The sequence below is a fragment of the Opisthocomus hoazin genome, chromosome 3 (genome assembly GCF_030867145.1).
Source record: "Opisthocomus hoazin isolate bOpiHoa1 chromosome 3, bOpiHoa1.hap1, whole genome shotgun sequence".
Lineage (NCBI taxonomy): Eukaryota > Metazoa > Chordata > Aves > Opisthocomiformes > Opisthocomidae > Opisthocomus > Opisthocomus hoazin.
The window spans coordinates 26,822,687-26,850,496 of NC_134416.1; the positions used below are offsets into that span (position 1 = coordinate 26,822,687).

The window sequence follows — 27,810 nt, forward strand, 5'->3', positions numbered from 1 at the left end:
TGGGTCCTGATGGGTCCTTATGCCCTGACGCAGTGCCTGCCCCTGCGCAGCCTGGGCCTGGCAGCTCAGCTGAGATGGGGTGTTCTCTGCAGCTGTACTTCAAGAAGATACTCGCACACCTTTAATATTTCTAACATGCTTTACTGAACTTCTGATTATAAAGGTTATCTATAATAAAGCAATTAAGTAAACAATAAGTTAAAACACAATACAGGTATATGTAGCAAAATCGTGGGCTCTGCCAGAATATTCAATAACTTTTTATGACCTATCTATCTCATCCCTCATTCTCAGTGCTGAGGCCAGCTGGGGCCCGGGGACAGAGTGGACTTTAAGTTTTGACACTGAAGAGCGTACGGCGTAAAGAGTGCAGGGCTACGAGGCAGCAACCACGAAGCAATGCTCCAATATTGTAAATGTAATCTAATCCTCCTCTCTGAGTACTGAAAGCCCACATGACAGTTGATACAACAGGGGCAGCTACAGCCGGAACATCTCTCAGGAGACTGCTGCTCCAATATCTCCTCTTTCTTCCTGCCTGCGAGCAAGTATTGACATACCCAAAGGCTTCATCATCATGAGGGTCTGTAAAATCAAGTTCTTTCATGAAATGGTTTTCACCAACTCTGTGCTCCACCTTCCTGCATAGAGACTGCACAGGAGAACAGGCATCCTGAGCTCTGAAGACGTTCTGAATGAGCTGCTCCACATCTAGGCTATATGGCACCGCGTCAGTCTGGACGGCCTGTTCCACCATCACACTGCTGCTTTTCTCCTCCTGCCGGGAAGAAGTTAGTTTTTCATCTGCAACACTGTCAAGCATCAGTTTCTTCACAACACAACTGGAGGGAGCGGGATCACTCCACTCACAAGCTGTGCTGCTCCAGCTCTCTTCAGCTGAATCAGTCCCATTAGATGTGTCCTCACTAAGAAGCAGCCTGCTATCTGCCACCTCCTCCAGAGCTTGGTCCTCTGCCATGAGGCTCTCTGGCATCGTGGCACACAACGCTGATGGCTTCCCCTCTGCGTCACAGCTGTACTGCAGGCACTGCTCGTCCATCGCAGAGCTGTTCTGAGCCATTTCCATGCTCTGCAGCAAAGATTCCAGTTTCTTATTTTCAATGCTGATGTCTAAGAAGTATTTCTGAATTTTTTGGTCTTTCTCAACAGCATTGTTTTTCATGGCTTCAATAACCTGCTCGAGCTGCTTAATTTTGCTTCTTGCTTCGTTTAAGGCCAGATCCCCCTCCACATGCTTACACTCTTCTTCAATCCAGTCTTCCTTCATGCGTCCCAGCTGAGCTTTGAGCTCTGCTATTTCTATTTCCCTGTAGCAAAAGAAAAACGGTGTAACAGCTCTGCTGGGTGGTCAGTTCAAGAGACAACATGAGGCTCCAGCGCACTGGGGGTGGCTGCGCTGCAGAGACTCTCCAGGAAGGAAGCAGATTCCTTCCAAGGCTTGCAAGCGAGTGGGGAGAGATCTCTGTGTGAGATCCAGCCCTCGCTGATGCAGAGGTCGGGCTATCCCGAACTGGACCGCAGGGTCCCTGGGACTCTGCCTTGGGGCTCCGTTCAGACCCCGCTGTGTGCCCGCTTGGGTTGTGTGTGCGGAGAGCCGGCTCTCAGGAGGGCGCGGTTTTAGTAGAAAAGACGACATCTGTTGCTGTGTAATGCACATTGTCACTTCTTTGCTCAGCGTCCATACAAAGGGCTGCTGAGAAAACTTCAATATTGAAGCGACAAAAACACAGACGGGCATGCTGGTCTGTGTAAGAGCTTTTCTTTCTTTAGGGGAGAAGGGGGACATTTGGAGTCCTGTTTCGCGGAGTGAGGTAGAACAGGAGACTCAGGAAATACATGCTGGCAGGTAGAAACTATTGGATGTATCACAGGTCTCAATGCTAAATCAGACTGGTGAAAAATTATCCTTGAAAATTATTCAGTTGGGAAAGTTCAAAACAAGAGAAAAGTCAGACATATTCAGAACTCAGCTGCATGGTACAGCTTCACTGAACATGCTATGAAACCTGAAATACCTGAAAACAACCTCATCAGACAGATAATAGTTCAGATTTCTTCATCAACAATTTATGTGGTCCAGAAATGAGTAAAAACGTTCAGGATTCCCGCCCCTAGATGCTTCTGAACAAACCTTTCTAACTGATTTCTGAAGTGAAATGTACCTTTCTTTAAGTTTGCTCTCCGATTCCTTCAGCTTTGTTTTCAAATGCCGCAATGTAGCTTCTTTCTGCTGCAGAGCAGTCAAATCCTGCTCTGGATTTGGTGGCTTAATCTTGTAGTGGGCACCACAAGCATGGCATCCCCCTGAACACCTGAAAAGAAAAAAACCCAAAGCGTCACATAACATCACTGCTACAGTTCTGCGGTCCTAGCCAAAAGAAAAGTGTCCCGTTGACTGATACAAAGCTTGCCTCCTCTGGGGCTCCTCAGAGTCCGCACAAGTGACTCCCTCTGGCAAATCAAAGTACTCGAGGAAACGGCTGATCTGTGGCTGTAGTGCAAAATCTACTACTTATTTTGCTTGGTGTCAGTGCCATTACATCACACGAGACATTGAACTTTAAAATACCCAGCTGTCCCCTCGCTCGAAATTGGTGGCACGCCCAAGAGCAAGCACCCAGCTGTAGACACAGCCAGGTGAGGGAGCGCCTCAAAAAAACTCAAAGGGCTTTGACAGAAAGGAACCTTCAGTTTTACACTGCTGAGACAATCAAGTTTTTCCGTGGGATGGAGCAGCCTGTTGGCTGTCAAGCCACCAACACGAGCAGTCACACCTATGCTGAGAAGCACGGTGACCTGCTCGGCAACTTGCACAGCCGAGCCCCCGTTACAGAGCAGAGAAGGCAATTCGTTGCGCTCAACACCGGGACGCTGAAATAAAGACTTGCCTCAGCGCTGGGCTGCTGTCGCTTCCTTTGTAGGAGCCTGAGCTGCTGCTGGTGCCTGAAGAAGCCCTGTAATTCTGACGGATGTTGGCAGGAGTCAGCTGGTTTTTGCACAGGGCTGACAGAGGCTCCTTCTGACGGGAAGCAGGTGGGCTGGCTGCGGACTTGCAGGATAAGGATCCGTTATTCTGACCGTAAGGGCCACGACTGGAGGGGAACCAGAATGGTTAAAGCATATTGGATTATCCTCGTCGCGCAACTCTTTGTGTGTCTTCTTTTACACACAGAGTTGTCTGAACACTAAACTAGACAGAGAACTGTGAGTGGCCGGCAAGAAAGTCCTGAAGTCATCAGCCACTGCACGTTTTTTCACTAGCTGTGGGGTGCTCAGTCTGAACTACGTGACCTAGGGAAACCTTGGCCATTTTCACTTTTCTCTGCGGATCGCGCAGTTCCCAGTGACTCCGTCGGATCACCCACGTCCCCTGAGCTTCCCCTTCTCTGAAAATGGAACAGTTTATAAGGAACAGGTGGGTGAGGGGCTGCTGCAAACCTGCCTCATACTGCTGCGGTTTGGGTGATTTTATCATTGTTTTACAATGAAGTGCAGGACTGTGGTTTGTGACAGCACTGACATGTTTCATAGAGAGTTAAGTGGAACGGTTGAAAAAGAACATATTGCAAAGGAGACATCTCCTTCCGCTTTGTGCAGTACAGCATCAACCCTTGTGTGAGGCAGCATTTGCACAGGCTGCGCCTAACACAGCAATGCATCTGAAGGAGCCTTGTTACAGAGGACTTCTGTTCAATTAAGCAGGGCAGTATAGTAATATACGAAATGATATCTATTCTTTCTGAAAGTCAGGTAATTTTAGGGCTTTAAATTATACTTCGTATTGTTTTTTGCTCCCAGCCAATACCTTTCCTTGTTGAGATATAATCTAGGGAGCGCTTAAGTAATGTTCAAAAAAAAATGGTTTGAAACTCACAATAGTAGTTGTGTGTGTATTAACTGCAAGACCTTACCCAGTAGTCTGTCTTTGCACTAGCAACACTTGCAAGATTCAGCAAAAGCTGCTTTGCTTACTTGCGAGAAAAAGAAGATCTTTGGCTTCCAGCAGCAGTCACACGGGCTTCAGGTGCTGAAATACTGCCTGTGCTGCTTGAAGAGCTCAAATCGGCTTCAGTTCCTGGAAAGGAAAAGGGAAGAGTGAAAACATGATGGAAATTCTAACTCAAAGACTGTTTTCAAAATAACGGTGAATCACGAGCACCCTTCCTTTGTCCGTCCTGTGTGAATTTCAGCAGTTGCATGAATTTTCAAACATCCCTGAGGACAAGCGCTGGATCTGTTCCAGATTTTCAACATTGCTTCAGAACTGGCACTTCGACAAGAGCAGAAAAAACATTCGGACACAAAACCCTCACGCTACAGAAGCCATTTTAGGAGTCGGCTAGGCACATTTGTTGTGACAACCTGTTTGCTTTCTCAGAGCCATCAGCAGACGAATGCGGCTGCTCACGTGGCTCCTTCAGGAGCACACAACTGCAAGTAGAGATTTCTCTTGCTTTAAACCGCATGAAAATGCTCCTTGCTGGGAAGAAAGCCGCTTCTGTTTTGGTTTCTGAGATGATGTACGCATACATGTGTGTATGTATAAATGTGTATAGCCTAGCAGGGTATATCAGGATTTATGGAGGGTCACACTGAAAGTTCTGCTCCACATCCCCTCTGAGCGCATCTTTGCCAGCTGCCCAAGTTACCAGCTGTTGCTGCACCATGCAATCAGCTGAAATGTGATGAAGGGATCTGCCTGCTGAGCGAGCACTGGCAAGCAGTAGGGTGGGTGTCCACCCAAGAGTGGGGAGTGGTGGCTTCCTTGGCCAGCGCAGTGGCCAGGGAAGGCTACGCCTGTTGGTACCCTCGGGCACTGCTGTGCCCAGCTTCTCGCCATCGAGACCCTGCACTGGAGGTGGATTGTGCCACCAGCCCACAGCTGGGCAGGTCATTTTGTAGGACAGGTGGGACTCAGGCTTTCACCTTCTACTTGCCGGATCCTCCGTGGCAACCTGCTGGCTTGTATTTTGCGTCCTCCGTTTTCGCTGGGACTTGTGGGCGCTTGCTGCAGCCCGAGAGTCTTCTGAACAAAAAGAGATACATGTCTTGAGAGGCCACAGCCCAACCACTAATTGCCTATGTCTCTACTAAGCAACATCTAATACAATTTTTAGAGGGGGGTGGATTATAAAATTGGCGACACAGAATTGCAAGGTTGTTTTTCTAGGCCACTGTCATTTAACAGGGACTTGTAGATTTGGGCTCAAAAACGCAGACCACTTGAAAGCTGAAACACTCTTTGTAGCTGCTACTTTGCTTCTTCCCATTTGAAAGAAACACTTGGCTATTTGAACATGTTTTCAACAACAATTCAAGCAAATTTATGGAAATTCAAAGTTGAAACCTAAAACATATGTAAATCCAAACTAAAGCAATAGCTCTACGCTAATAAGTTTTACTTCGCTTTCTAAGTATCTTTTGCTCAAAACATGTGTTTTCTGACTCTATTCCAGTATTATCTCTTGGAAGGTACCAAGCGCTTTTTTCACTTCCGTGCAATTTACTTAGCTTGCCTTCTACAAATACTTCATTCCTGGGAATTCCCAGTGTAAAATGAGATACAGAATCTCCCTGTGCAATGCTAGGCACCTTGGGCAGGGGTCCTGAGAAACAGGACAAACGGACAGTGCCTAAGCTTATCAGGGATGAGCAGAAGACGAAAAGGCATCTAATTAGACCTACTTGAAGATACATGCGTGGTTCAAACGCAAACTTTCTTCCGCAACCGAACGTCTACGACTGACTTTCCTTTCTGTTCAAAAAAAAAAAAAACACACCAAGAGATGTAAAAGAGACAGAGATTGTACTTGGCTTCGATAAGAGCTAACAGCAGAGTGGTCAGAGACCTGACGAGGAACACGGGAGACAGGAGTGGAATTCGTCTGACTAAACGTGGACGTCCCTAACGCAGACACCCATCTCCGAGCCAGCCTTGCCTCCCATTTTTAGTCAACGGAGAGTTAGTCAGTATAACCACTGAGCTCAAGGTACTATTTCTCTTCTCCTGAAGTAAACGCTTATACGTCAGGTTAGAAAGATGGCACACTAGATTGACTGGTCTTATTCATCATATCTCCTTTAGAACAAAATAGGCCCTCAGTGCACTTGTGCAAGCAAGATTACAGCGACATTAAAGATAGGGAATTGAGGTCAGATAAATCACAAGCCGTCTCCGCTCTACCCAGTTTGGCTCAAGACCGTGAATCCACATCTCCTCCATGCCCAAAACAGCTGCCGTAACCCCTAGAAGAAAAGTAATGGCAGATCCACCTGTTTAGGCTGTTCTGCCTCCCGCAGCAATGGGACCAGTCGCTGGACCAGATGAGGAGAGACCTCCCCGTCCGCAGCCCACAGCGCCTGAAGCCTGTCCGAGGAGGCCCGCAGGTGCAGATGTTACCTCTTCGGGACCACAGACCCCGAGGGATCTATGGCAGACAGAGGAGCTCCAAGGGGACCTGCTGGCTGTGCCGGGTCTGCTGGCCCACTGGGAGGGACCGTTCCCTAACACTGGCGCCATGGAGACCTGGCCATTATGAAGCAGGCGGGGGGCTGGACCAATGCAAATAGAGGGCCCCCAGCAGCCCCTGCCACCCCACCGCCGCCCAGCAGCCTCACCCCACGGCCCTCCACGCCCGGCTCCAGGACGCGAGCTCGGAGGGTAGCACGGGCTGGTGCCTGGACACGGCATCCTCGCTGCTGGAGGGAGAGGTGTGCGCATGCATCTTCCCATCCTCCGGCACCCCTGGCGACCGGGTCCTTTGCAGCTCCCTGTGCCGGCAACTCCAGCAAATCTGCACCACTCCACAGCAACGGATGTGAAATTAAAGCGGATCCCATCAGTAAAATATGCAGGAGGGCTCAGTGCATGGAGCATCATTATCCGGAAACACTTTGATTTCAAAACAGCAGCAGTAGCTATTTTGTGTACGCCGAAAATGAAAGGCAAAGAGAAGGAAGAAAAGATCTCAGGAACTTTACTGTCCCAAAGAATATTATATATATATATATATAACGGATTAATTCACCACCACTATTTGCTTGCACAGGGTGTCCCCAAGAAGAAGTTCCTGCACATTTAGTCTCCTGGGAATCTAAACCTCACATACCAGACAAGGCAACGTAATAAGTGGGAATAGCATTACATTTTACCAGCTAGGCATTTTTAACATCTAGCCATCATTTGCAGCTAACACCTGCATTTCCAGTCTAATCTGTTTAGCTTATTTGACTCGAACTGTCATATTCCCAGATGCCCAGGGTCACTTCCCTTGCCTCCTTTTTCTTAACTACAGTCAGCTCCAATGTTGAGTAAAAAAGCAACCGCACCTGCACCGTACTCAGAACCAATTTCAGTCCAACACAGTCTGCTCCACCTGTCTCTCCTCAAATTCCTAACCGTCCTAAAGCCTGCAAAGATGATTGTGTTCAGACTGGGACATCCTAACCCACGGCTCACACTTATGACTTGACAAATTCACTATCAAGAAGCAGAGAAGAACATACTGGCAACACATGCTGAGTACAACAACGCTTACAACGGCTCAAAGTTAAATGACATTTCTAATGGAATACTAATTGTTATAAGTTACTCTTTTCATTCTTTCATTCCTATTAACTCACTAGATGTGAAACGGCACGGTATGGAGACATGAAGGATAGGGCAGGAAAAGCACAAATTGTGCCTTGCAAAGCTGCGGATCTGGGTGATAATGAATTCCTAGAAATAATTACAAGAATCACGCCTATTCCTAGAAACAATTACAATAGTCCAGCCTACTTAGATAAACTTTGTAATAAATAGGTGCATGCTTTGTGACTTGGTGTGCAAGTCAGGAGGAGCGATCCCCCTTGCACCCGGCGCCATAAGAAACATACCTGCTTTATAACTCTCTGTGAGTTGTGGACTTTGTTTCTGCACGTCACTGGTGACTCAGTGCAGATGCCGAGCAGTTGCAAGGAGCATGCGTAGTAAGCCACATGCTTCCTGGAATCGAAGCATGCTGGCGGACAGTGCTGAGGAGTAGGCTACTAGTGCCTGAGAAGTTCCTGCACTCTGTTGACTCCTTGCCCCGCTCCCCCGTCCCCCCCCAGCAGGTTCTGGGCTGGGATGCACTGAAATTCTCCAGTCAGTGATGAAGCAGCGTAGTGGATGATAAACTGGATTTTCAGTTCACTGAAGTTAGTTCGATGTTGGCTTGTTCTGCAAATTGTAGATACCTATCTGCACCTTTCGACTTTCTAATACCAATGAAGTTTTTCCTCCCAGTGGGAACAGGTAAGCTAAATGGTGGTGCATTTTAATTGCGGTGAGGTCAAAGACCAAATGCTATGAAACCATTCTTATTACAGTTTTTCAGTATGCATACAGTAAATAAAAACATCCTAGAAGAAGCATATCTCTAACAGTGTTGTGATTATAATTAGTGTTCTGCTAACTGAGGAGAGAGATTTAGGTCTTTTTGGACGTAACTTGTGTTAGGAATGCAAAGCACGAGTGACACCAGGAATGGGTCCTTTCCTGGTTTAAACAACTTACATCATTCCGTCCAGTCTGTGCTGAACTCCTTGCTTTGGAACCCGGACAAAGTGAGCCAGATATGGCTGCAGTTTGTCATAGGCTCTTCCTTTATGGAGAAATGAAACCTTTCTGACCCTCGACGGTAGTAGCATAATGTCCAAAACATGCAGGAGGTTTGGAGTAGAGATCAATGTTTTGAGTAACGACCAAGTGAAAAACGAGTGGAGAGGCAGTCACTGTGTGGTAAGCTACTTGTTGAATTCTTTTGTGACTTCTGTTCCTCTACCTGTGGTGCTGCAAAGGTCTCTTCTCATTTGGGCGTAACTGAAGTCCAATAAAATGACTCAGCCAGTAGATGGCACGGAAAGCACTTGTCTGTGCAGAGCAGTTCTGCGTCCTGCGGTTTATCAGGGGGAGAAGAAACATGGTCTGCTGTGACTCTCCTCACTTCAGAATCGCAGACGAATAGCAGCATTGCTTAACACCTCGTAAGGCTTTTTGGAACTCTGCTGTCTCCACACGCTGGCTGGGGTGTAGGTAGCTTCTTCCCTTCTGCATGAATTCAGAGGTGTGGGGAATATAAGAAAATCTACTCTAAATTACAATTCTGTATTCTAATAAATAATTCTTTATTCTTACCGAATCTGTGTTAAATTTCACTTTTTCAAGTGAGTGAAGCTTCATTTTTATTTTTAAAGTCCTCCTGCAAACATCTTAGCAGATTTTTCATATAAAATCAACTGACTCCGAAGCAGGAGTGACCTCCTCATGCCAGTCTCTTACTACTTATGCAAGACAGGAGAGAGCTGCAATGTGCCACTTGGAGTATGGGTCCTTGTTGCCCCTGTGCCACTCAGTGATGTGTTCTAGACGAAGTGGGGGAGTAAAATGAGCAGATTGTTGTGGTGTTTTTTTCCTTTGCTCTCGTCAGCTATGTGTTTATTGACACCTTACACCCCTTGCATAGGTAGTATAACAAAAAAGATTGTGTAGTGAATAAAGCTAGTGTGAAAATTCTCTGTTCAGTTAACAGCACTTTTCACTGTTTGTGTTTCCAGTGGCATTCCTCTGGGAAAAGCGTGCATAGCGGACAACAGCGCTTTTGTGCAGAAGAAAAGTTAATGTCTGCTGGAAGGAGAGGTGTGGGGGTGGAGGGGAATGCCTGTGGTTCTGATGTCCATCTCAGAGCGGGGCTCCTCGGTTCGCCGGCGTGTGCTGGGTCGGCAGCGGTGCGACAGCGCTCGCCCCACACGACCTGTTGTCACCTCGGCAGCCGCAAACCACCCCACCACGAGACAGCACACGGAGAATAAACGCATGCAGAAAACATGGATGCCGCAGCCAGAGTAACAGCAACAGATAATGACTCAAGAACACAGGGAAGAAATGCAGCCGAACTAAACGCAAACAACTTTTACGTATCTGTCTTCAGGATGTATCTTTCTGGAGAAGCCAGTAGCTGTAACTGCAGCATTCGGGGTCTTATAAAAGCATTTCCAAACTTCCAAATACGATGAATAGGGAAACAAAGTTTTCTTTAACTTCCACTGAACAGCAAGGACACTCTTCTGGAGCATCCTACAAACCCGGCTTCCACCCAAAGTTAACGCCCGGCGGCTGGAGCCAAACCAGAGGCACCGGAGCGCTGCCGGCGCCGCAGACTGCGCTGGGGTGGACGTGCAGAGTCTGTGAGCAGCAGGAAGGATCGCGGGGTCAGAACCTGCCGGCCCGCATTATTTTGAAGGGGGAACGGGGGGAAGCACTGGATTTCCAAGGCGTTACACTAAAGGACCTGTCTGTAAACTCAAGCAAAACCCCAGCCCGCGGGATGGGCCCCAGTCTCCCATGATATCCTCCTAGGGAAGCTGAGGAAGTGTGGGCTGGATGAGTGGTCGGTGAAGTGGATAGAGAACTGGCTGAATGGCAGAACTCAGAGGGTTGTCATCAGCCGCGCTGAGTCTAGTTGGAGGCTGGTGACAAGTGGTGTCCCCCAGGGGTCAGTACTGGGCCCAGTCTTGTTTAACTTCTTCATCAACGACCTGGATGAAGAGTTAGAATGTACCCTCAGCAAGTTTGCTGACGACAGCAAACTGGGAGGTGTGGTAGATACACCAGAAGGCTGTGCTGCCATTCAGCGTGACCTGGATAGGCTGGAAAGCTGGGCAGAGAGGAACCTGATGAGGTTCAACAAGGGCAAGTGCAGGGTCCTGCACCTGGGGAGGAACAACCTCATGCACCAGTACAGGCTTGGGGTGGACCTGCTGGAGAGCAGCTCTGCGGAGAGGGACCTGGGTGTCCTGGTGGACGACAGGTTAACCATGAGCCAGCAGTGTGCCCTGGCTGCCAAGAAAGCCAATGGGATCCTGGGGTGCATCAAGAAGAGTGTGGCCAGCAGGACGAGGGAGGTTCTCCTTCCCCTCTACACTGCCCTGGTGAGGCCTCATCTGGAGTACTCTGTCCAGTTCTGGGCTCCCCAGTTCAAGAAAGATGAAGAGCTACTGGAGAGAGTCCAGCGGAGGGCTACGAGGATGGTGAGGGGACTGGAGCATCTCCCCTACGAGGAGAGGTTGAGGGAACTGGGCTTGTTCAGCCTGAGGAAGAGAAGGCTGCGAGGGGACCTTATAAATGCCTACAAATATCTGAAGGGTGGGTGTCAGGAGGATGGGGCCAAGCTCTTTTCAGTGGTGCCCAGTGACAGGACAAGGGGCAATGGGCACAAACTGAGGCACAGGAAGTTCCGTCTGAACATGAGGAAGAACTTCTTCCCTCTGAGGGTGACGGAGCCCTGGCACAGGCTGCCCAGGGAGGTTGTGGAGTCTCCTTCTCTGGAGATATTCAAGACCCGCCTGGACAAGGTCCTGTGCAGCCTGCTGTAGGTGACCCTGCTTCGGCAGGAGGGTTGGACTAGATGACCCACAGAGGTCCCTTCCAACCCCCACTATTCTGTGATTCTGTGGGAAGCGGCGACCCGGCCACCTGCGAGCAGCAGCAGCGTGCGACGTCCCCGGCCCCGGGCCCCACCGCACGCCCAGGGACCCCGCCGTGCTCCCGGCCCCCGCGGGACGCCCAGCCGCGGCGCCAGCCCCCCGACGGGACCCCCTCCCCCGGCGGGCTTCGCGGGGACCCCCCACCCCGCCCGGCTCCCCGCGGCCCAGCACGGCCCGGCCCGGCCCGGCTCACCCCGCGGCGGCGGCCCGGCGGGGCGGCTGCGGGCGCTGCTGGAGCAGCCCATGGCGGGGCGCGGCGGGCTCTGCGCGGCTGCCGGGCGCGGGGCGGCGGGGCGGGGCGGGGCGGGCCCGGCGGGGCCGTCAGACGCCCCCGGCAGCGGGGCCGCCCGGCCCCGGGTCCCCGAGCGCGGGGCGGGGGCAGGAGCTGCCCCGCGCCCTGCTCCGCCCCAGCGCCGCGCGCCCGCAAACCGGGCCGGACTGGGATGGGGAGGCCTCGGGGGTCTCGGCCGCCGGGAGGCGAGGAGAAACCCCCCGGGCTGCAAAATCCTCTGGCCTCACCAGCCACACGTAACAAAGGGCACCTTGAGCTGCCTGCACCCTTCAGCATGGAGGAGGGAAGGCGGAGGCTTTCGGACGGGACCGAAATTCCACACCGTTCTGCCTCGACCCGGCTTAGCGCAGTAATTTGTGCTCCGGTGTCAATCAAAAAGCTTACCGGTCTCCTCTTTGGCCCTACCGCCACCGTAATCAATAAATCCCCTTTGTTATTGCAGGTGAGCTGTCTTACACACATCCACCCTCCGCCTCCCCCCTCACCCTGGGGGAGGGGAGGATTTAGTTTCCCACCAGCTTCTTCCCTGTTTCGTTCCCCCCCCCAGATTCACCAAGGGTGGGGCACTAGGATCTGGCCCAAAAGCGATTTCTCGCCCTGACCATCTCTGCACAAGCTGTTCCACCTTCTTGGTCAGGAGTCCATGCATGAGGTCCCGGGGAATGCCCTTCTGAAGCCCTAACTGCCAGATCCCCTGCCGAATTAGGGGCTTTTCTTTCCCAGCCAGATCCGGGCTTCTCCCCGAGAAAAACGACTGCCCACTCCCTTGTTCTGCGGCTCGCAGGGCTCTGGTTTCAGCCCTTTGATATGGCCGGTTAACAGGTCCGTATCTCCTCCCACAGCTAATCAGCTCTTGGGCTATCTCCCCGCACATCCACACTTTGCTCCCCGGCTGCCGACGGTCGGGGGTCACTCCCCCCTCCAGGGTAGCCGCGGTTCTCCCCTCGCTGGGGGTGTTTTGAATTCTCCTCTGCCGCTGGATCCCTGTGGGTTTCAGGGAATCGGGAAGCCCCCGTAGCTGGGGAGTCATTCTTTCGGGGTCTGCCAGCAGCAGCATCGGGGAGCTCAGATTAGGCTTGAGCTCCCGGTCATACATCATCTGAAGGCAAGCCACTTTCTGCACACTTTCCAATAACTGATCTGTCGTGCCTGTGGTGGCCAGGGGATCCCCCCTCTCCAGCGGGTTCAACCCCGCGGCCCAGTGCTCGGCCCTCTGAGTCAGCGACCACAGGGCTCGGCGTTCACTGGGGGTTAAGAACACGCCCGGGCCCCAGTACCCTTCCGCTTCCCTTTCCAACAACAAGATCCTGTCCCACCCCGACAGGGACACCCACCAGACATATTCTGTCTCCAGTTCTCTCGTGGTTCTTGCAAAATCTTTCCGCAGCTTTGCCAATTCAGTTGCCGCAAAAGGGATTTCTTTAGTAATAATCAGGGGGCGATTATCACCGTCATCTTCATATACGAATTCTGTTTTAACCAACGGGTACTTGTGGGGGGGGCTCCCTACAGTCCCTTTTGCTCCCTTCAAGTCCTCCTGGGGATAGATCGATCGCACCCCTTTCCCTGCCAGCGCTACTTCTGTTTCCGCCAAGGAGTCTGCCTTCCTCAGGAGCTGGTTCCTTAACTCAGAATCACAGAATCACAGAATCACAGTGGGACCCGTCCACGCGCTACTCTGTGCGCAAGTGCTTTCCTGCAGGTCGTTGAGGCGTTTTTTTCAGAGGCCAGGAAGGGACGACAATGGCAATGTCGAGACAAAAGCAGTTTGTAGCAGTCTTCTACAGGTGCATCAAGAGGAGTGTGGCCAGTAGGTCGAGGGAGGTTCTCCTTCCCCTCTACTCTGCCCTAGGGAGGCCCCATCTGGAGTACTCTGTCCAGTTCTGGGCTCCCCAGTTCAAGAAAGATGAGGAGCTACTGGAGAGAGTCCAGCAGAGGGCTACGAGGATGGTGAGGGGACTGGAACATCTCCCCTACAAGGAGAGGCTGAGGGAGCTGGGCTTGTTCAGCGTGAAGAAGAGAAGGCTGCCAGGGGACCTTATAAATGTTTATAAATATCTCAAGGGTGGCTGTCAGGAGGATGGGGCCAGACTCTTTTCAGTGGTGCCCAGTGACAGGACAAGGGGCAATGGGCACAAACTGAGGCACAGGAAGTTCCGTCTAAACATGAGGAAGAACTTCTTCCCTCTGAGGGTGACGGAGCCCTGGCACAGGCTGCCCAGGGAGGCTGTGGAGTCTCCTTCTCTGGAGATATTCAAGACCCGCCTGGACGCAGTCCTGTGCAGCCTGCTGTAGGTGACCCTGCTTCGGCAGGAGGGTTGGACTAGATGACCCACAGAGGTCACTTCCAACCCCGAACATTCTGTGATTCTGTGATTCTGTGATCAAGGCTAAAACCAAATATTAGAGGGGAACAAAATTACGATGGTATGTCTGCAGCAACAGCTGGTGTATCCTCTGTAGATGGCGGAACAAAGGCCAGTCCCCTGAAGTCTGAGAGTGGAGCAATGATCGTGGCACTTCTGGCCTCTGCTCACAAAGGGCACCTTCAGCTGCCTACACCCTTCAGTATGGAGGAGGAAAGGTGGAGGCTTGGAAGCATCTGAGTTTTGGGTAAAGATCAGAGCAAGGACTTTTACCGGGAGGGTGACGGGAGCTCTGTCACCTCTTGCTGAGCAGAAGTACCTTATGAAAGCTGAGAGGACAGAAAGATTTTAAGGGCAGGAAACAACTTTGGCACTACTCTGGTGTTAGCGCCTTATAAACAGCACGTTTAAAAACACTGCTGCTAAATGGAGCCTGCCTGAAACATGGTTTGGAATGAGTTCAGCCTTTTGAAATGTTGAACATGAGTGTAGGTTTGTGCTGCTTTATTGCCTGCCTACTGCAAAAGAAACCCGTGTAGTCGCAGGTGAATGTCTCTCCTCGAACTGAAGATCACTTTTTCCTCTAAATGATGCTCTATTTCACGAGGACACAAAGTGAAGATCGTTTACACAACAGTGAGTGTAAAAGAGAAATCCAAAATTGTAATAAAGTTGGTAAAATTGGGTATAAAATATTGCGCTCTCAGCCTTGAACAGATGTACTTTGAAGCAGGAATAAGGCATTTTCTGTAATGTGTTCCAGGCCCAAAAGGAGATCTCTGGGAATGATGAAATGCCATGGTTGTGTAAAATTTGGATTAGCACGTTCCCCCTCCCCCAGCTATTGCTTTTGGCCCTTGTGTCCATGCAATTAAAAGAAAAAGCTTTTGAAAGTGATCTTTGGGTGAAAGTGAGCTATGTATTGCAGAAGTGTCACAAGGCAAGCCAGCTGGCCTGCAGGAACCCAGGAAGGCAGGAGAGCATGGAAGAGAAAGTGACCGGCAGAGAAAGCAAGATGCTCTCGTGGGCATCTTTGTGAGCTCCTGGGGACTGTGTTACATCAAACTGTCTGTTAGATTTGTCTTTCTTAATATAACCCTTTGTGAACCTCCCCTATTCTTCCTTGCAAACACAAGTAATTCAGAACCCGGGCACCACAGGGACGTGAGGGGTCTCTGCGTTGCCTCTGTGTGCATCGGTGTGTGTCACCCTCTTGAGTGTTGCAAAGGCTCCCCCCGTGCTGGCCAGCTATTCCTGCTCCCTTGCAGCTTACTACGAACTCCCTTCTTCCCAAAAGCTGCAGAGCAATGCATGGCACTGCCTGGCTTCACTAGACCTCTGGCCTCAAACAGTCAGAGCCTGTTTGCTTTTGAATAGGAAAATCCAGATTCTGGACGAAAAACCCAGTTAACCCGGACAGTGTTACCCCAAGGTTTCAAAAATAGCCCTACCATCTTTGGAATCAGCTAGCTCGGGATCTCGAAAAATGGAATCCTCTGACACAAAAGGGGACTTTGTCACAATATGTCGATGATCTCCTCATCACTGCCGAAACAGAGGGGGATTGCAAAAAATGGACAGTGAGTCTTCTTAATTTTCTGGGACTTAATGGTTATTGAGTTTCTCAACAGAAAGCTCAGATGATTCAACAACAAGTGACTTAACCTCGGACTCAAAATCTCAAGAGGACAACAAGAACTGGGAAGAGAGAGGAAAGAAGCAGTCTGCCGACTCCAGAACCGCAAACGGTAAAAGAATTACGAACCTTTTTAGGAATGACAGGATGGTGTAGACTATGGATATATAATTATGCATTAATGGTAAAACCCTTCTATGAACTGTTGAAAAACAATGCCAGACAACTGATTTGGACCGGAGGTGTAAAAAGAGCTTGTGAACAATTAAAAAGAGAACTTATGAGAGCCCCGGCTCTCGGACTTACAAATGTTCTAAAACCCTTTTGGTTACTTTCTCACGAGAGACAAGGCATTGCCCTGGGAGTGCTGGCTCAACAGCTGGGGCCGTCCAAGACAGCAGTGGCATATTTCTCCAAGCAATTGGATGAGGTAAGCAAAGGATGGCCTGGGTGTCTGCGAGCTGTTGCAGCAGTTGTCCTTAACATTCAAGAAGCTCGTAAGTTTGCTATGGGCCAGAAAATGACAGTCATAGTCTCACATACAGTTTCTGCAGTATTTGAACAAAAGGGGGGCCATTGGCTCTCACCATCCCGATTCCTAAAGTACCAGGCTATTTTGGTGGAACAAGATGATATTAAGATTGTGACAGCTAACATTGTAAATCCAGCATCTTTTCTTAGTAAAGCTTCCGCCACTATGGAACCTCTGATGCACGACTGCTTGGAGACTATTGAAACAGTCTATTCCAGCAGACCTGGTTTAAAGGAGGAACCATTGGAAAGCGCAGAAGACTCCTGGTTCACCGATGGAAGCAGCTTCATAAAGGACGGGGCTCATAAAGCAGGGTATGCAGTAACCCCCGCACACAAGGTAATCGAGGCAGAACCTTTACCTGCAGGTACGTCTGCTCAAAAGGCAGAGATAATCGCTTTAACCAGAGCCTTAGAATTGGCGAAAGGAAAGAAAATAAATATTTGGACAGACTCCAAATACGCCTTCGGGGTCGTCCATGCTCATGGAGCATTGTGGAAATAACGACGACTGCTTACAGCTCAAGGTAAACAGATCAAGCATGCAAAAGAAATCTTACAGCTTTTGGAAGCTATACATCTACCAGAACAAGTGGCAATAATGCATTGCAGAGGGCATCAAAAAGGTAACACTGAACAGGAACTGGGAAATAAACTAGCAGATCAAGAGTCTAAAAGGGCAGCAGAAAGAGATTCTGTAAAAACCTTGGCACTGGTACCAGATGGTAAACTCGTAGATACAGAAATGGAATTTAAATATTCAAAAAAAGATATGAAATTAGTAAAAGATTTGGGAGCAAGTGAACAAGGTAAGATGTATTTAATACCAGATAATCGTATAGTTATACCTTCCAATCTATTATGGGAAGTAGTCAGAAAAGAACACAACAAAACTCACTGGGGAGCAGATGCACTATATAAGGATCTCAACAAGAGAATAGTAGGCAGAAACCTGTGTGCTACTGTAAAACAAGCAACCCAAATGTGTGAAATTTGTCTGAGAAATAATCCAAATACAACATGCAAAGTACACTTTGGGAAAACTGGAAAGGGGAACAAACCAGGGCAACATTGGCAAATAGATTTTTCAGAACTTCCAAGAAAAGGGGGGTATTGATACTTATTGGTTATAACAGACACGTTTTCCAGATGGCCTGAAGCATTTCCCTGTAGAACAAATAAGGCTCGGGAAGTGGTACAAATTTTGTTAAATGAAATCATACCACGGTTTGGGGTGCCAGCAATCATATCCTCGGATAGAGGGTCACATTTTTGCACACATGTAGTACAACACATCAGTAAAATATTGCGTATTGATTGGCAGCTACACACCCCCTACAGACCACAGGCAAGTGGCCAAATAGAAAAAATGAATCATTTGATCAAACAACAACTGGCAAAAATTGGTCAGGAGGCAAATTTGTCTTGGGACAAAGCTCTGCCCTTAGCTTTACTGAGAATCAGAGTAAAACCCAGGAGCAAAGAGGGCATCAGTCCATTTGAAATTTTGTTCATAGGCGATTCCCTTCTGAGGGGAACAGAGGGCCCGATCTGCCGACCGGACCCATCCCACAGGGAAGTCTGCTGCCTCCCTGGGGCCCGGGTTAGGGATGTTGTGAAGAAACTCCCTGGTCTGGTGCGGCCCTCTGATTACTGCCCCCTCTTGGTAATGCAGGTTGGCGGGGACGAGACAGCAGAGAGAAGTCCCAAGGCCATCAAAAGGGACTTCAGGGCACTGGGGCGACCGGTTGAGGGATCAGGGGCGCAGGTGGTGTTTTCCTCCATCCCATCAGTGGCAGGGAACAGCACTGAAAGGGGCAGGAAAACTCACCTGGTTAACAGGTGGCTCAGGGACTGGTGCCATCAGTCAAATTTTGGCTTCTTTGATCGCGGGGAGGTGTAGATCGCACCGGGCCTGCTGGCGGCAGGCGGATCGCAACTATCTCAAAGGGGAGAAAGGATTCTTGGCCACGAGCTGGCAGGGCTCATTGAGAGGGCTTTAAACTAGGTTCGAAGGGGGAAGGGGACATCACCCCGTTCACTAGGGATGAGCCTAGGCTTGGTGTGCCAAGGCCAGGGGTGAGATTGACAGCCCAGCTCAAGTGTGTCTATACCAATGCACGTAGCATGGGCAATAAACAGGAGGAGCTGGAAGCCATTGTACAGCAGGACGGCTACGACTTGGTCGCCATCACAGAAACGTGGTGGGACAACTCGCATGACTGGCACGCTGTCATGGATGGCTACAGACCCTTTAGGAAAGACAGGCCAACAAGGAGAGGTGGGGGAGTTGCTCTATATGTGAAGGAGCAACTGGAATGCATTGAGCTTGGCCTGGAGGCAGATGAAGAAGGAGTTGAGAGCTTGTGGGTTAGAATTAAGGGACAGGCTCACACGGGTGACATTACGGTGGGTGTGTACTACAGGCCACCTGACCAGGAGGAGGAGGTTGACGAGGCCTTCTACAGGCAACTGCAAGCAGCGTCACAGTCACAGGCCCTGGTTCTCATGGGAGACTTCAAACACCCTGACATCAGCTGGGAAGACCATACAGCTAGGCTTTGTGAACCTCCCTTATTCTCCCTTGCAAACACAAGTAATTCAGAACCCGGGCACCACAGGGACGTGAGGGGTCTCTGCGTCGCCTCTGTGTGCATCGGTGTGTGTCACCCTCTTGAGTGTTGCAAAGGCTCCCCCCGTGCTGGCCAGTTATTCCTGCTCCCTTGCAGCTTACTACGAACTCCCTTCTTCTCAAAAGCTGCAGAGCAATGCATGGCACTGCCTGGCTTCACTAGACCTCTTCTGCTCTGGGCTGCACCGGGAAATACTACACTTGCATGGCTGGAGGAGAAAACAGGAGGCCGGCGAGGTTACAATGGCCAGAGGTGTTGCTGAAAGGTTGGGTGGGGCCAGACAAATGCCACGGTTTCATCTGTTGGGTAGTGTTGCCCTCCTCTGATCTATGGACAGATCTGAAGTTTTGGACATGGAGAATTTGTGGTTTGATGGTCACAGTGGCATCTCAGCGTGCACAGCGAGACTGCGTGGCTCCCACCAGCTGGGTTAAACAAGGCCTTCTGGACTTCTGTTAAACGCCAGGAAGACTGATACTCTCCTGGCAGTGCAGAAATGAGAAGTTACAAGCTTCCAGAAGATTGCACTGGGTTAAAGATCAGGTCACTTGTATCTGTGAATGCAGCATGGGTGTGGCAGAGCGGGTGGCGTGTACAATCGCAGACCGACCGGAGCCTTCTTCTCCAGCTGAGCGCTTATGCTTGGAGCTGTACTTAGGTTTTCTCAGCCTAACTCCGGTCTCTGGGTCCTGATGGGTCCTTATGCCCTGACGCAGTGCCTGCCCCTGCGCAGCCTGGGCCTGGCAGCTCAGCTGAGATGGGGTGTTCTCTGCAGCTGTACTTCAAGAAGATACTCGCACACCTTTAATATTTCTAACATGCTTTACTGAACTTCTGATTATAAAGGTTATCTATAATAAAGCAATTAAGTAAACAATAAGTTAAAACACAATACAGGTATATGTAGCAAAATCGTGGGCTCTGCCAGAATATTCAATAACTTTTTATGACCTATCTATCTCATCCCTCATTCTCAGTGCTGAGGCCAGCTGGGGCCCGGGGACAGAGTGGACTTTAAGTTTTGACACTGAAGAGCGTACGGCGTAAAGAGTGCAGGGCTACGAGGCAGCAACCACGAAGCAATGCTCCAATATTGTAAATGTAATCTAATCCTCCTCTCTGAGTACTGAAAGCCCACATGACAGTTGATACAACAGGGGCAGCTACAGCCGGAACATCTCTCAGGAGACTGCTGCTCCAATATCTCCTCTTTCTTCCTGCCTGCGAGCAAGTATTGACATACCCAAAGGCTTCATCATCATGAGGGTCTGTAAAATCAAGTTCTTTCATGAAATGGTTTTCACCAACTCTGTGCTCCACCTTCCTGCATAGAGACTGCACAGGAGAACAGGCATCCTGAGCTCTGAAGACGTTCTGAATGAGCTGCTCCACATCTAGGCTATATGGCACCGCGTCAGTCTGGACGGCCTGTTCCACCATCACACTGCTGCTTTTCTCCTCCTGCCGCGAAGAAGTTAGTTTTTCATCTGCAACACTGTCAAGCATCAGTTTCTTCACAACACAACTGGAGGGAGCGGGATCACTCCACTCACAAGCTGTGCTGCTCCAGCTCTCTTCAGCTGAATCAGTCCCATTAGATGTGTCCTCACTAAGAAGCAGCCTGCTATCTGCCACCTCCTCCAGAGCTTGGTCCTCTGCCATGAGGCTCTCTGGCATCGTGGCACACAACGCTGATGGCTTCCCCTCTGCGTCACAGCTGTACTGCAGGCACTGCTCGTCCATCGCAGAGCTGTTCTGAGCCATTTCCATGCTCTGCAGCAAAGATTCCAGTTTCTTATTTTCAATGCTGATGTCTAAGAAGTATTTCTGAATTTTTTGGTCTTTCTCAACAGCATTGTTTTTCATGGCTTCAATAACCTGCTCGAGCTGTTTAATTTTGCTTCTTGCTTCGTTTAAGGCCAGATCCCCCTCCACATGCTTACACTGTTCTTCAATCCAGTCTTCCTTCGTGCGTCCCAGCTGAGCTTTGAGCTCTGCTATTTCTATTTCCCTGTAGCAAAAGAAAAACGGTGTAACAGCTCTGCTGGGTGGTCAGTTCAAGAGACAACATGAGGCTCCAGCGCACTGGGGGTGGCTGCGCTGCAGAGACTCTCCAGGAAGGAAGCAGATTCCTTCCAAGGCTTGCAAGCGAGTGGGGAGAGATCTCTGTGTGAGATCCAGCCCTCGCTGATGCAGAGGTCGGGCTATCCCGAACTGGACCGCAGGGTCCCTGGGACTCTGCCTTGGGGCTCCGTTCAGACCCCGCTGTGTGCCCGCTTGGGTTGTGTGTGCGGAGAGCCGGCTCTCAGGAGGGCGCGGTTTTAGTAGAAAAGACGACATCTGTTGCTGTGTAATGCACATTGTCACTTCTTTGCTCAGCGTCCATACAAAGGGCTGCTGAGAAAACTTCAATATTGAAGCGACAAAAACACAGACGGGCACGCTGGTCTGTGTAAGAGCTTTTCTTTCTTTAGGGGAGAAGGGGGACATTTGGAGTCCTGTTTCGCGGAGTGAGGTAGAACAGGAGACTCAGGAAATACATGCTGGCAGGTAGAAACTATTGGATGTATCACAGGTCTCAATGCTAAATCAGACTGGTGAAAAATTATCCTTGAAAATTATTCAGTTGGGAAAGTTCAAAACAAGAGAAAAGTCAGACATATTCAGAACTCAGCTGCATGGTACAGCTTCACTGAACATGCTATGAAACCTGAAATACCTGAAAACAACCTCATCAGACGGATAATAGTTCAGATTTCTTCATCAACAATTTATGTGGTCCAGAAATGAGTAAAAACGTTCAGGATTCCCGCCCCTAGATGCTTCTGAACAAACCTTTCTAACTGATTTCTGAAGTGAAATGTACCTTTCTTTAAGTTTGCTCTCCGATTCCTTCAGCTTTGTTTTCAAATGCCGCAATGTAGCTTCTTTCTGCTGCAGAGCAGTCAAATCCTGCTCTGGATTTGGTGGCTTAATCTTGTAGTGGGCACCACAAGCATGGCATCCCCCTGAACACCTGAAAAGAAAAAAACCCAAAGCGTCACATAACATCACTGCTACAGTTCTGCGGTCCTAGCCAAAAGAAAAGTGTCCCGTTGACTGATACAAAGCTTGCCTCCTCTGGGGCTCCTCAGAGTCCGCACAAGTGACTCCCTCTGGCAAATCAAAGTACTCGAGGAAACGGCTGATCTGTGGCTGTAGTGCAAAATCTACTACTTATTTTGCTTGGTGTCAGTGCCATTACATCACACGAGACATTGAACTTTAAAATACCCAGCTGTCCCCTCGCTCGAAATTGGTGGCATGCCCAAGAGCAAGCACCCAGCTGTAGACACAGCCAGGTGAGGGAGCGCCTCAAAAAAACTCAAAGGGCTTTGACAGAAAGGAACCTTCAGTTTTACACTGCTGAGACAATCAAGTTTTTCCGTGGGATGGAGCAGCCTGCTGGCTGTCAAGCCACCAACACGAGCAGTCACACCTATGCTGAGAAGCACGGTGACCTGCTCGGCAACTTGCACAGCCGAGCCCCCGTTACAGAGCAGAGAAGGCAATTCGTTGCGCTCAACACCGGGACGCTGAAATAAAGACTTGCCTCAGCGCTGGGCTGCTGTCGCTTCCTTTGTAGGAGCCTGAGCTGCTGCTGGTGCCTGAAGAAGCCCTGTAATTCTGACGGATGTTGGCAGGAGTCAGCTGGTTTTTGCACAGGGCTGACAGAGGCTCCTTCTGACGGGAAGCAGGTGGGCTGGCTGCGGACTTGCAGGATAAGGATCCGTTATTCTGACCGTAAGGGCCACGACTGGAGGGGAACCAGAATGGTTAAAGCATATTGGATTATCCTCGTCGCGCAACTCTTTGTGTGTCTTCTTTTACACACAGAGTTGTCTGAACACTAAACTAGACAGAGAACTGTGAGTGGCCGGCAAGAAAGTCCTGAAGTCATCAGCCACTGCACGTTTTTTCACTAGCTGTGGGGTGCTCAGTCTGAACTACGTGACCTAGGGAAACCTTGGCCATTTTCACTTTTCTCTGCGGATCGCACAGTTCCCAGCGACTCCGTCGGATCACCCACGTCCCCTGAGCTTCCCCTTCTCTGAAAATGGAACAGTTTATAAGGAACAGGTGGGTGAGGGGCTGCTGCAAACCTGCCTCATACTGCTGCGGTTTGGGTGATTTTATCATTGTTTTACAATGAAGTGCAGGACTGTGGTTTGTGACAGCACTGACATGTTTCATAGAGAGTTAAGTGGAACGGTTGAAAAAGAACATATTGCAAAGGAGACATCTCCTTCCGCTTTGTGCAGTACAGCATCAACCCTTGTGTGAGGCAGCATTTGCACAGGCTGCGCCTAACACAGCAATGCATCTGAAGGAGCCTTGTTACAGAGGACTTCTGTTCAATTAAGCAGGGCAGTATAGTAATATACGAAATGATATCTATTCTTTCTGAAAGTCAGGTAATTTTAGGGCTTTAAATTATACTTCGTATTGTTTTTTGCTCCCAGCCAATACCTTTCCTTGTTGAGATATAATCTAGGGAGCGCTTAAGTAATGTTCAAAAAAAATTGGTTTAAAACTCACAATAGTAGTTGTGTGTGTATTAACTGCAAGACCTTACCCAGTAGTCTGTCTTTGCACTAGCAACACTTGCAAGATTCAGCAAAAGCTGCTTTGCTTACTTGCGAGAAAAAGAAGATCTTTGGCTTCCAGCCGCAGTCACACGGGCTTCCGGTGCTGAAATACTGCCTGTGCTGCTTGAAGAGCTCAAATCGGCTTCAGTTCCTGGAAAGGAAAAGGGAAGAGTGAAAACATGATGGAAATTCTAACTCAAAGACTGTTTTCAAAATAACGGTGAATCACGAGCACCCTTCCTTTGTCCGTCCTGTGTGAATTTCAGCAGTTGCATGAATTTTCAAACGTCCCTGAGGACAAGCGCTGGATCTGTTCCAGATTTTCAACATTGCTTCAGAACTGGCACTTCGACAAGAGCAGAAAAAACATTCGGACACAAAACCCTCACGCTACAGAAGCCATTTTAGGAGTCGGCTAGGCACATTTGTTGTGACAACCTGTTTGCTTTCTCAGAGCCATCAGCAGACGAATGCGGCTGCTCACGTGGCTCCTTCAGGAGCACACAACTGCAAGTAGAGATTTCTCTTGCTTTAAACCGCATGAAAATGCTCCTTGCTGGGAAGAAAGCCGCTTCTGTTTTGGTTTCTGAGATGATGTACGCATACATGTGTGTATGTATAAATGTGTATAGCCTAGCAGGGTATATCAGGATTTATGGAGGGTCACACTGAAAGTTCTGCTCCACATCCCCTCTGAGCGCATCTTTGCCAGCTGCCCAAGTTACCAGCTGTTGCTGCACCATGCAATCAGCTGAAATGTGATGAAGGGATCTGCCTGCTGAGCGAGCACTGGCAAGCAGTAGGGTGGGTGTCCACCCAAGAGTGGGGAGTGGTGGCTTCCTTGGCCAGCGCAGTGGCCAGGGAAGGCTACGCCTGTTGGTACCCTCGGGCACTGCTGTGCCCAGCTTCTCGCCATCGAGACCCTGCACTGGAGGTGGATTGTGCCACCAGCCCACAGCTGGGCAGGTCATTTTGTAGGACAGGTGGGACTCAGGCTTTCACCTTCTACTTGCCGGATCCTCCGTGGCAACCTGCTGGCTTGTATTTTGCGTCCTCCGTTTTCGCTGGGACTTGTGGGCGCTTGCTGCAGCCCGAGAGTCTTCTGAACAAAAAGAGATACATGTCTTGAGAGGCCACAGCCCAACCACTAATTGCCTATGTCTCTACTAAGCAACATCTAATACAATTTTTAGAGGGGGGTGGATTATAAAATTGGCGACACAGAATTGCAAGGTTGTTTTTCTAGGCCACTGTCATTTAACAGGGACTTGTAGATTTGGGCTCAAAAATGCAGACCACCTGAAAGCTGAAACACTCTTTGTAGCTGCTACTTTGCTTCTTCCCATTTGAAAGAAACACTTGGCTATTTGAACATGTTTTCAACAACAATTCAAGCAAATTTATGGAAATTCAAAGTTGAAATCTAAAACATATGTAAATCCAAACTAAAGCAATAGCTCTACGCTAATAAGTTTTACTTCGCTTTCTAAGTATCTTTTGCTCAAAACATGTGTTTTCTGACTCTATTCCAGTATTATCTCTTGGAAGGTACCAAGCGCTTTTTTCACTTCCGTGCAATTTACTTAGCTTGCCTTCTACAAATACTTCATTCCTGGGAATTCCCAGTGTAAAATGAGATACAGAATCTCCCTGTGCAATGCTAGGCACCTTGGGCAGGGGTCCTGAGAAACAGGACAAACGGACAGTGCCTAAGCTTATCAGGGATGAGCAGAAGACGAAAAGGCATCTAAATAGACCTACTTGAAGATACATGCGTGGTTCAAACGCAAACTTTCTTCCGCAACCGAACATCTACGACTGACTTTCCTTTCTGTTCAAAAAAAAAAAAAAAAACAACAAGAGATGTAAAAGAGACAGAGATTGTACTTGGCTTCGATAAGAGCTAACAGCAGAGTGGTCAGAGACCTGACGAGGAACACGGGAGACAGGAGTGGAATTCGTCTGACTAAACGTGGACGTCCCTAACGCAGACACCCATCTCCGAGCCAGCCTTGCCTCCCATTTTTAGTCAACGGAGAGTTAGTCAGTATAACCACTGAGCTCAAGGTACTATTTCTCTTCTCCTGAAGTAAACGCTTATACGTCAGGTTAGAAAGATGGCACACTAGATTGACTGGTCTTATTCATCATATCTCCTTTAGAACAAAATAGGCCCTCAGTGCGCTTGTGCAAGCAAGATTGCAGCGACATTAAAGATAGGGAATTGAGGTCAGATAAATCACAAGCCGTCTCCGCTCTACCCAGTTTGGCTCAAGACCGTGAATCCACATCTCCTCCATGCCCAAAACAGCTGCCGTAACCCCTAGAAGAAAAGTAATGGCAGATCCACCTTTTTAGGCTGTTCTGCCTCCCGCAGCAATGGGACCAGTCGCTGGACCAGATGAGGAGAGACCTCCCCGTCCGCAGCCCACAGCGCCTGAAGCCTGTCCGAGGAGGCCCGCAGGTGCAGATGTTACCTCTTCGGGACCACAGACCCCAAGGGATCTATGGCAGAGAGAGGAGCTCCAAGGGGACCTGCCGGCTGTGCCGGGTCTGCTGGCCCACTGGCAGGGACCGTTCCCTAACACTGGCGCCATGGAGACCTGGCCATTATGAAGCAGGCGGGGGGCTGGACCAATGCAAATAGAGGGCCCCCAGCAGCCCCTGCCACCCCACCGCCGCCCAGCAGCCTCACCCCACGGCCCTCCACGCCCGGCTCCAGGACGCGAGCTCGGAGGGTAGCACGGGCTGGTGCCTGGACACGGCATCCTCGCTGCTGGAGGGAGAGGTGTGCGCATACATCTCCCCATCCTCCGGCACCCCTGGCGACCGGGTCCTTCGCAGCTCCCTGTGCCGGCAACTCCAGCAAATCTGCACCACTCCACAGCAACGGATGTGAAATTAAAGCGGATCCCATCAGTAAAATATGCAGGAGGGCTCAGTGCATGGAGCATCATTATCCGGAAACACTTTGATTTCAAAACAGCAGCAGTAGCTATTTTGTGTAGGCCGAAAATGAAAGGCAAAGAGAAGGAAGAAAAGATCTCAGGAACTTTACTGTCCCAAAGAATATTACGAGGTCCATGTGTAAGAAAGGGAGAAGAGTGAGATGAAAACTGTAGAGGAAACAAGCGTTGTGTGCCATTGGACCCGAATGTCAGGATGGTTACGTTGTCTGCTGTCAGGTGTGGGACAGAAGTGTAGCATTTGAACCATGCACTTAGATCGGGGAAAGATGACACATGTTCAACGACATCCTCGTTTTTGCTTGCCAAGGTGAGGTTTTAAGAAGCAGGTGGAAAGCCTTCCAGAAGCATGTGTCATTGACCACTATGTATCTCCATAGACATGGAGAACGTACGGTCGTAGGCAAGGTGCTCCATCATTTGCTATCAACTTACTTCACTCGGTCCTGAACATATGTACCGAGTGAAGTAAGGACCGAGGACCGAGTGAAGTAAGTTGATAGCAAATGATGGAGCACCTTGCCTACGACCGTACGTTCTCCGGTCCATCTTCAGTCCATTTTTTGTTCTATGACCACATATTTCAAGAACACTGAATCAGGTGTAGCTCATTTCCCCACTTCAGTATGCTTATGCACATGACAGCAGCCACACATTGAACTATCTGCACAGTCTCAGGAACAGAAGCACAAACCTTCCCACCTTCACAGCGCAAGCAAGGTTATGACTGGTTGCAGGATGGGAGCACGGCGTACTCTGATGAAATCGTGCATTTGTAACCGAGATAAATGTTCTTTGACATAGCCTTGTTCTTCATTTCCCCTGTCCCAGAAAGGCGCAGTCTTGGAATGTGGGCTATAAAGTACTGCTAAGTAAGTGACAGCAGAAAGAGAGACACATTACGCTGAAGTCACCAGTCTTCTCATCGCTCTTACCTTTGCACCATCCTGCTTTTCAAATGAGGCATGCCCATTTATTTTAGGGATCAGTCAAGCCAGATTGCTACCTCCAAATACTGGTTTTCTCTTGAGTATTTTTTGTTGTTTTGTTTGGTTTTTTTTTCCAACAACCAATGAATGTGAGTTTGCCTTCAAATACATAGTACACCAGCAGCATTTTAAAAAGTATTTCAACGTAAGAGGTAGAAGTACCGACTAGCAGTTATGAAGAACAAGGAAGCTCTTTGCGTGCCACAGGATCTACTCAAGTTAGCACGTTCGGTAACCTGG

General features: G+C 49.5%; 3 protein-coding genes across 3 annotated transcripts; all 3 read right to left on the reverse strand.

Annotated features, from left to right (window-relative positions):
* Positions 1-202: 202 nt before the first annotated feature.
* On the reverse strand, positions 203-8,694 carry LOC142360925 (syntabulin-like). Its single transcript, XM_075417240.1, has 6 exons — positions 8,561-8,694; positions 4,430-4,452; positions 3,994-4,096; positions 2,910-3,113; positions 2,184-2,333; positions 203-1,328 (listed from the first exon to the last, which is right to left on the reverse strand). The coding sequence occupies exons 1-6, from the start codon at positions 8,692-8,694 to the stop codon at positions 332-334; spliced, it is 1,611 nt and encodes a 536-aa protein (XP_075273355.1). The 3' UTR covers positions 203-331.
* Positions 8,695-10,120: 1,426 nt separating this feature from the next.
* Positions 10,121-16,645, reverse strand: LOC142360926 (uncharacterized). Its single transcript, XM_075417241.1, has 5 exons — positions 16,579-16,645; positions 14,359-14,516; positions 12,337-13,358; positions 11,959-12,088; positions 10,121-10,228 (listed from the first exon to the last, which is right to left on the reverse strand). The coding sequence occupies exons 1-5, from the start codon at positions 16,643-16,645 to the stop codon at positions 10,121-10,123; spliced, it is 1,485 nt and encodes a 494-aa protein (XP_075273356.1).
* A 3,227-nt stretch (positions 16,646-19,872) lies between these two features.
* Positions 19,873-27,130, reverse strand: LOC142360927 (syntabulin-like). The gene is made up of 6 exons (XM_075417242.1): positions 27,042-27,130; positions 24,100-24,122; positions 23,664-23,766; positions 22,580-22,783; positions 21,854-22,003; positions 19,873-20,998 (listed from the first exon to the last, which is right to left on the reverse strand). The coding sequence occupies exons 1-6, from the start codon at positions 27,128-27,130 to the stop codon at positions 20,002-20,004; spliced, it is 1,566 nt and encodes a 521-aa protein (XP_075273357.1). The 3' UTR covers positions 19,873-20,001.
* Positions 27,131-27,810: the final 680 nt, after the last annotated feature.

Coding starts and splice junctions, on each gene's coding strand:
- LOC142360925 (XM_075417240.1), bottom strand. CDS start 8,694: ATGCTACTACCGTCGAGGGTCAGAAAGGTTTCATTTCTCCATAAAGGA. Junction 3,114..3,993: donor AGATCTTCTTTTTCTCGCAA/GTAAGCAAAGCA, acceptor GTTCCCCTCCAG/TCGTGGCCCTTACGGTCAGA. Junction 2,334..2,909: donor GACAGCAGCCCAGCGCTGAG/GCAAGTCTTTAT, acceptor TTTTCTTTTCAG/GTGTTCAGGGGGATGCCATG.
- LOC142360926 (XM_075417241.1), bottom strand. CDS start 16,645: ATGAAGCTGCTTCCATCGGTGAACCAGGAGTCTTCTGCGCTTTCCAAT. Junction 13,359..14,358: donor GGCAGCTGAAGGTGCCCTTT/GTGAGCAGAGGC, acceptor ATCTATCCCCAG/GAGGACTTGAAGGGAGCAAA. Junction 12,089..12,336: donor ACGAAACAGGGAAGAAGCTG/GTGGGAAACTAA, acceptor TCCATGCTGAAG/GGTGCAGGCAGCTCAAGGTG.
- LOC142360927 (XM_075417242.1), bottom strand. CDS start 27,130: ATGGACCGGAGAACGTACGGTCGTAGGCAAGGTGCTCCATCATTTGCT. Junction 24,123..27,041: donor CTCGGTCCTTACTTCACTCG/GTACATATGTTC, acceptor CTCTACTTGCAG/TTGTGTGCTCCTGAAGGAGC. Junction 20,999..21,853: donor GAGAGCAAACTTAAAGAAAG/GTACATTTCACT, acceptor CTTTTGCTACAG/GGAAATAGAAATAGCAGAGC.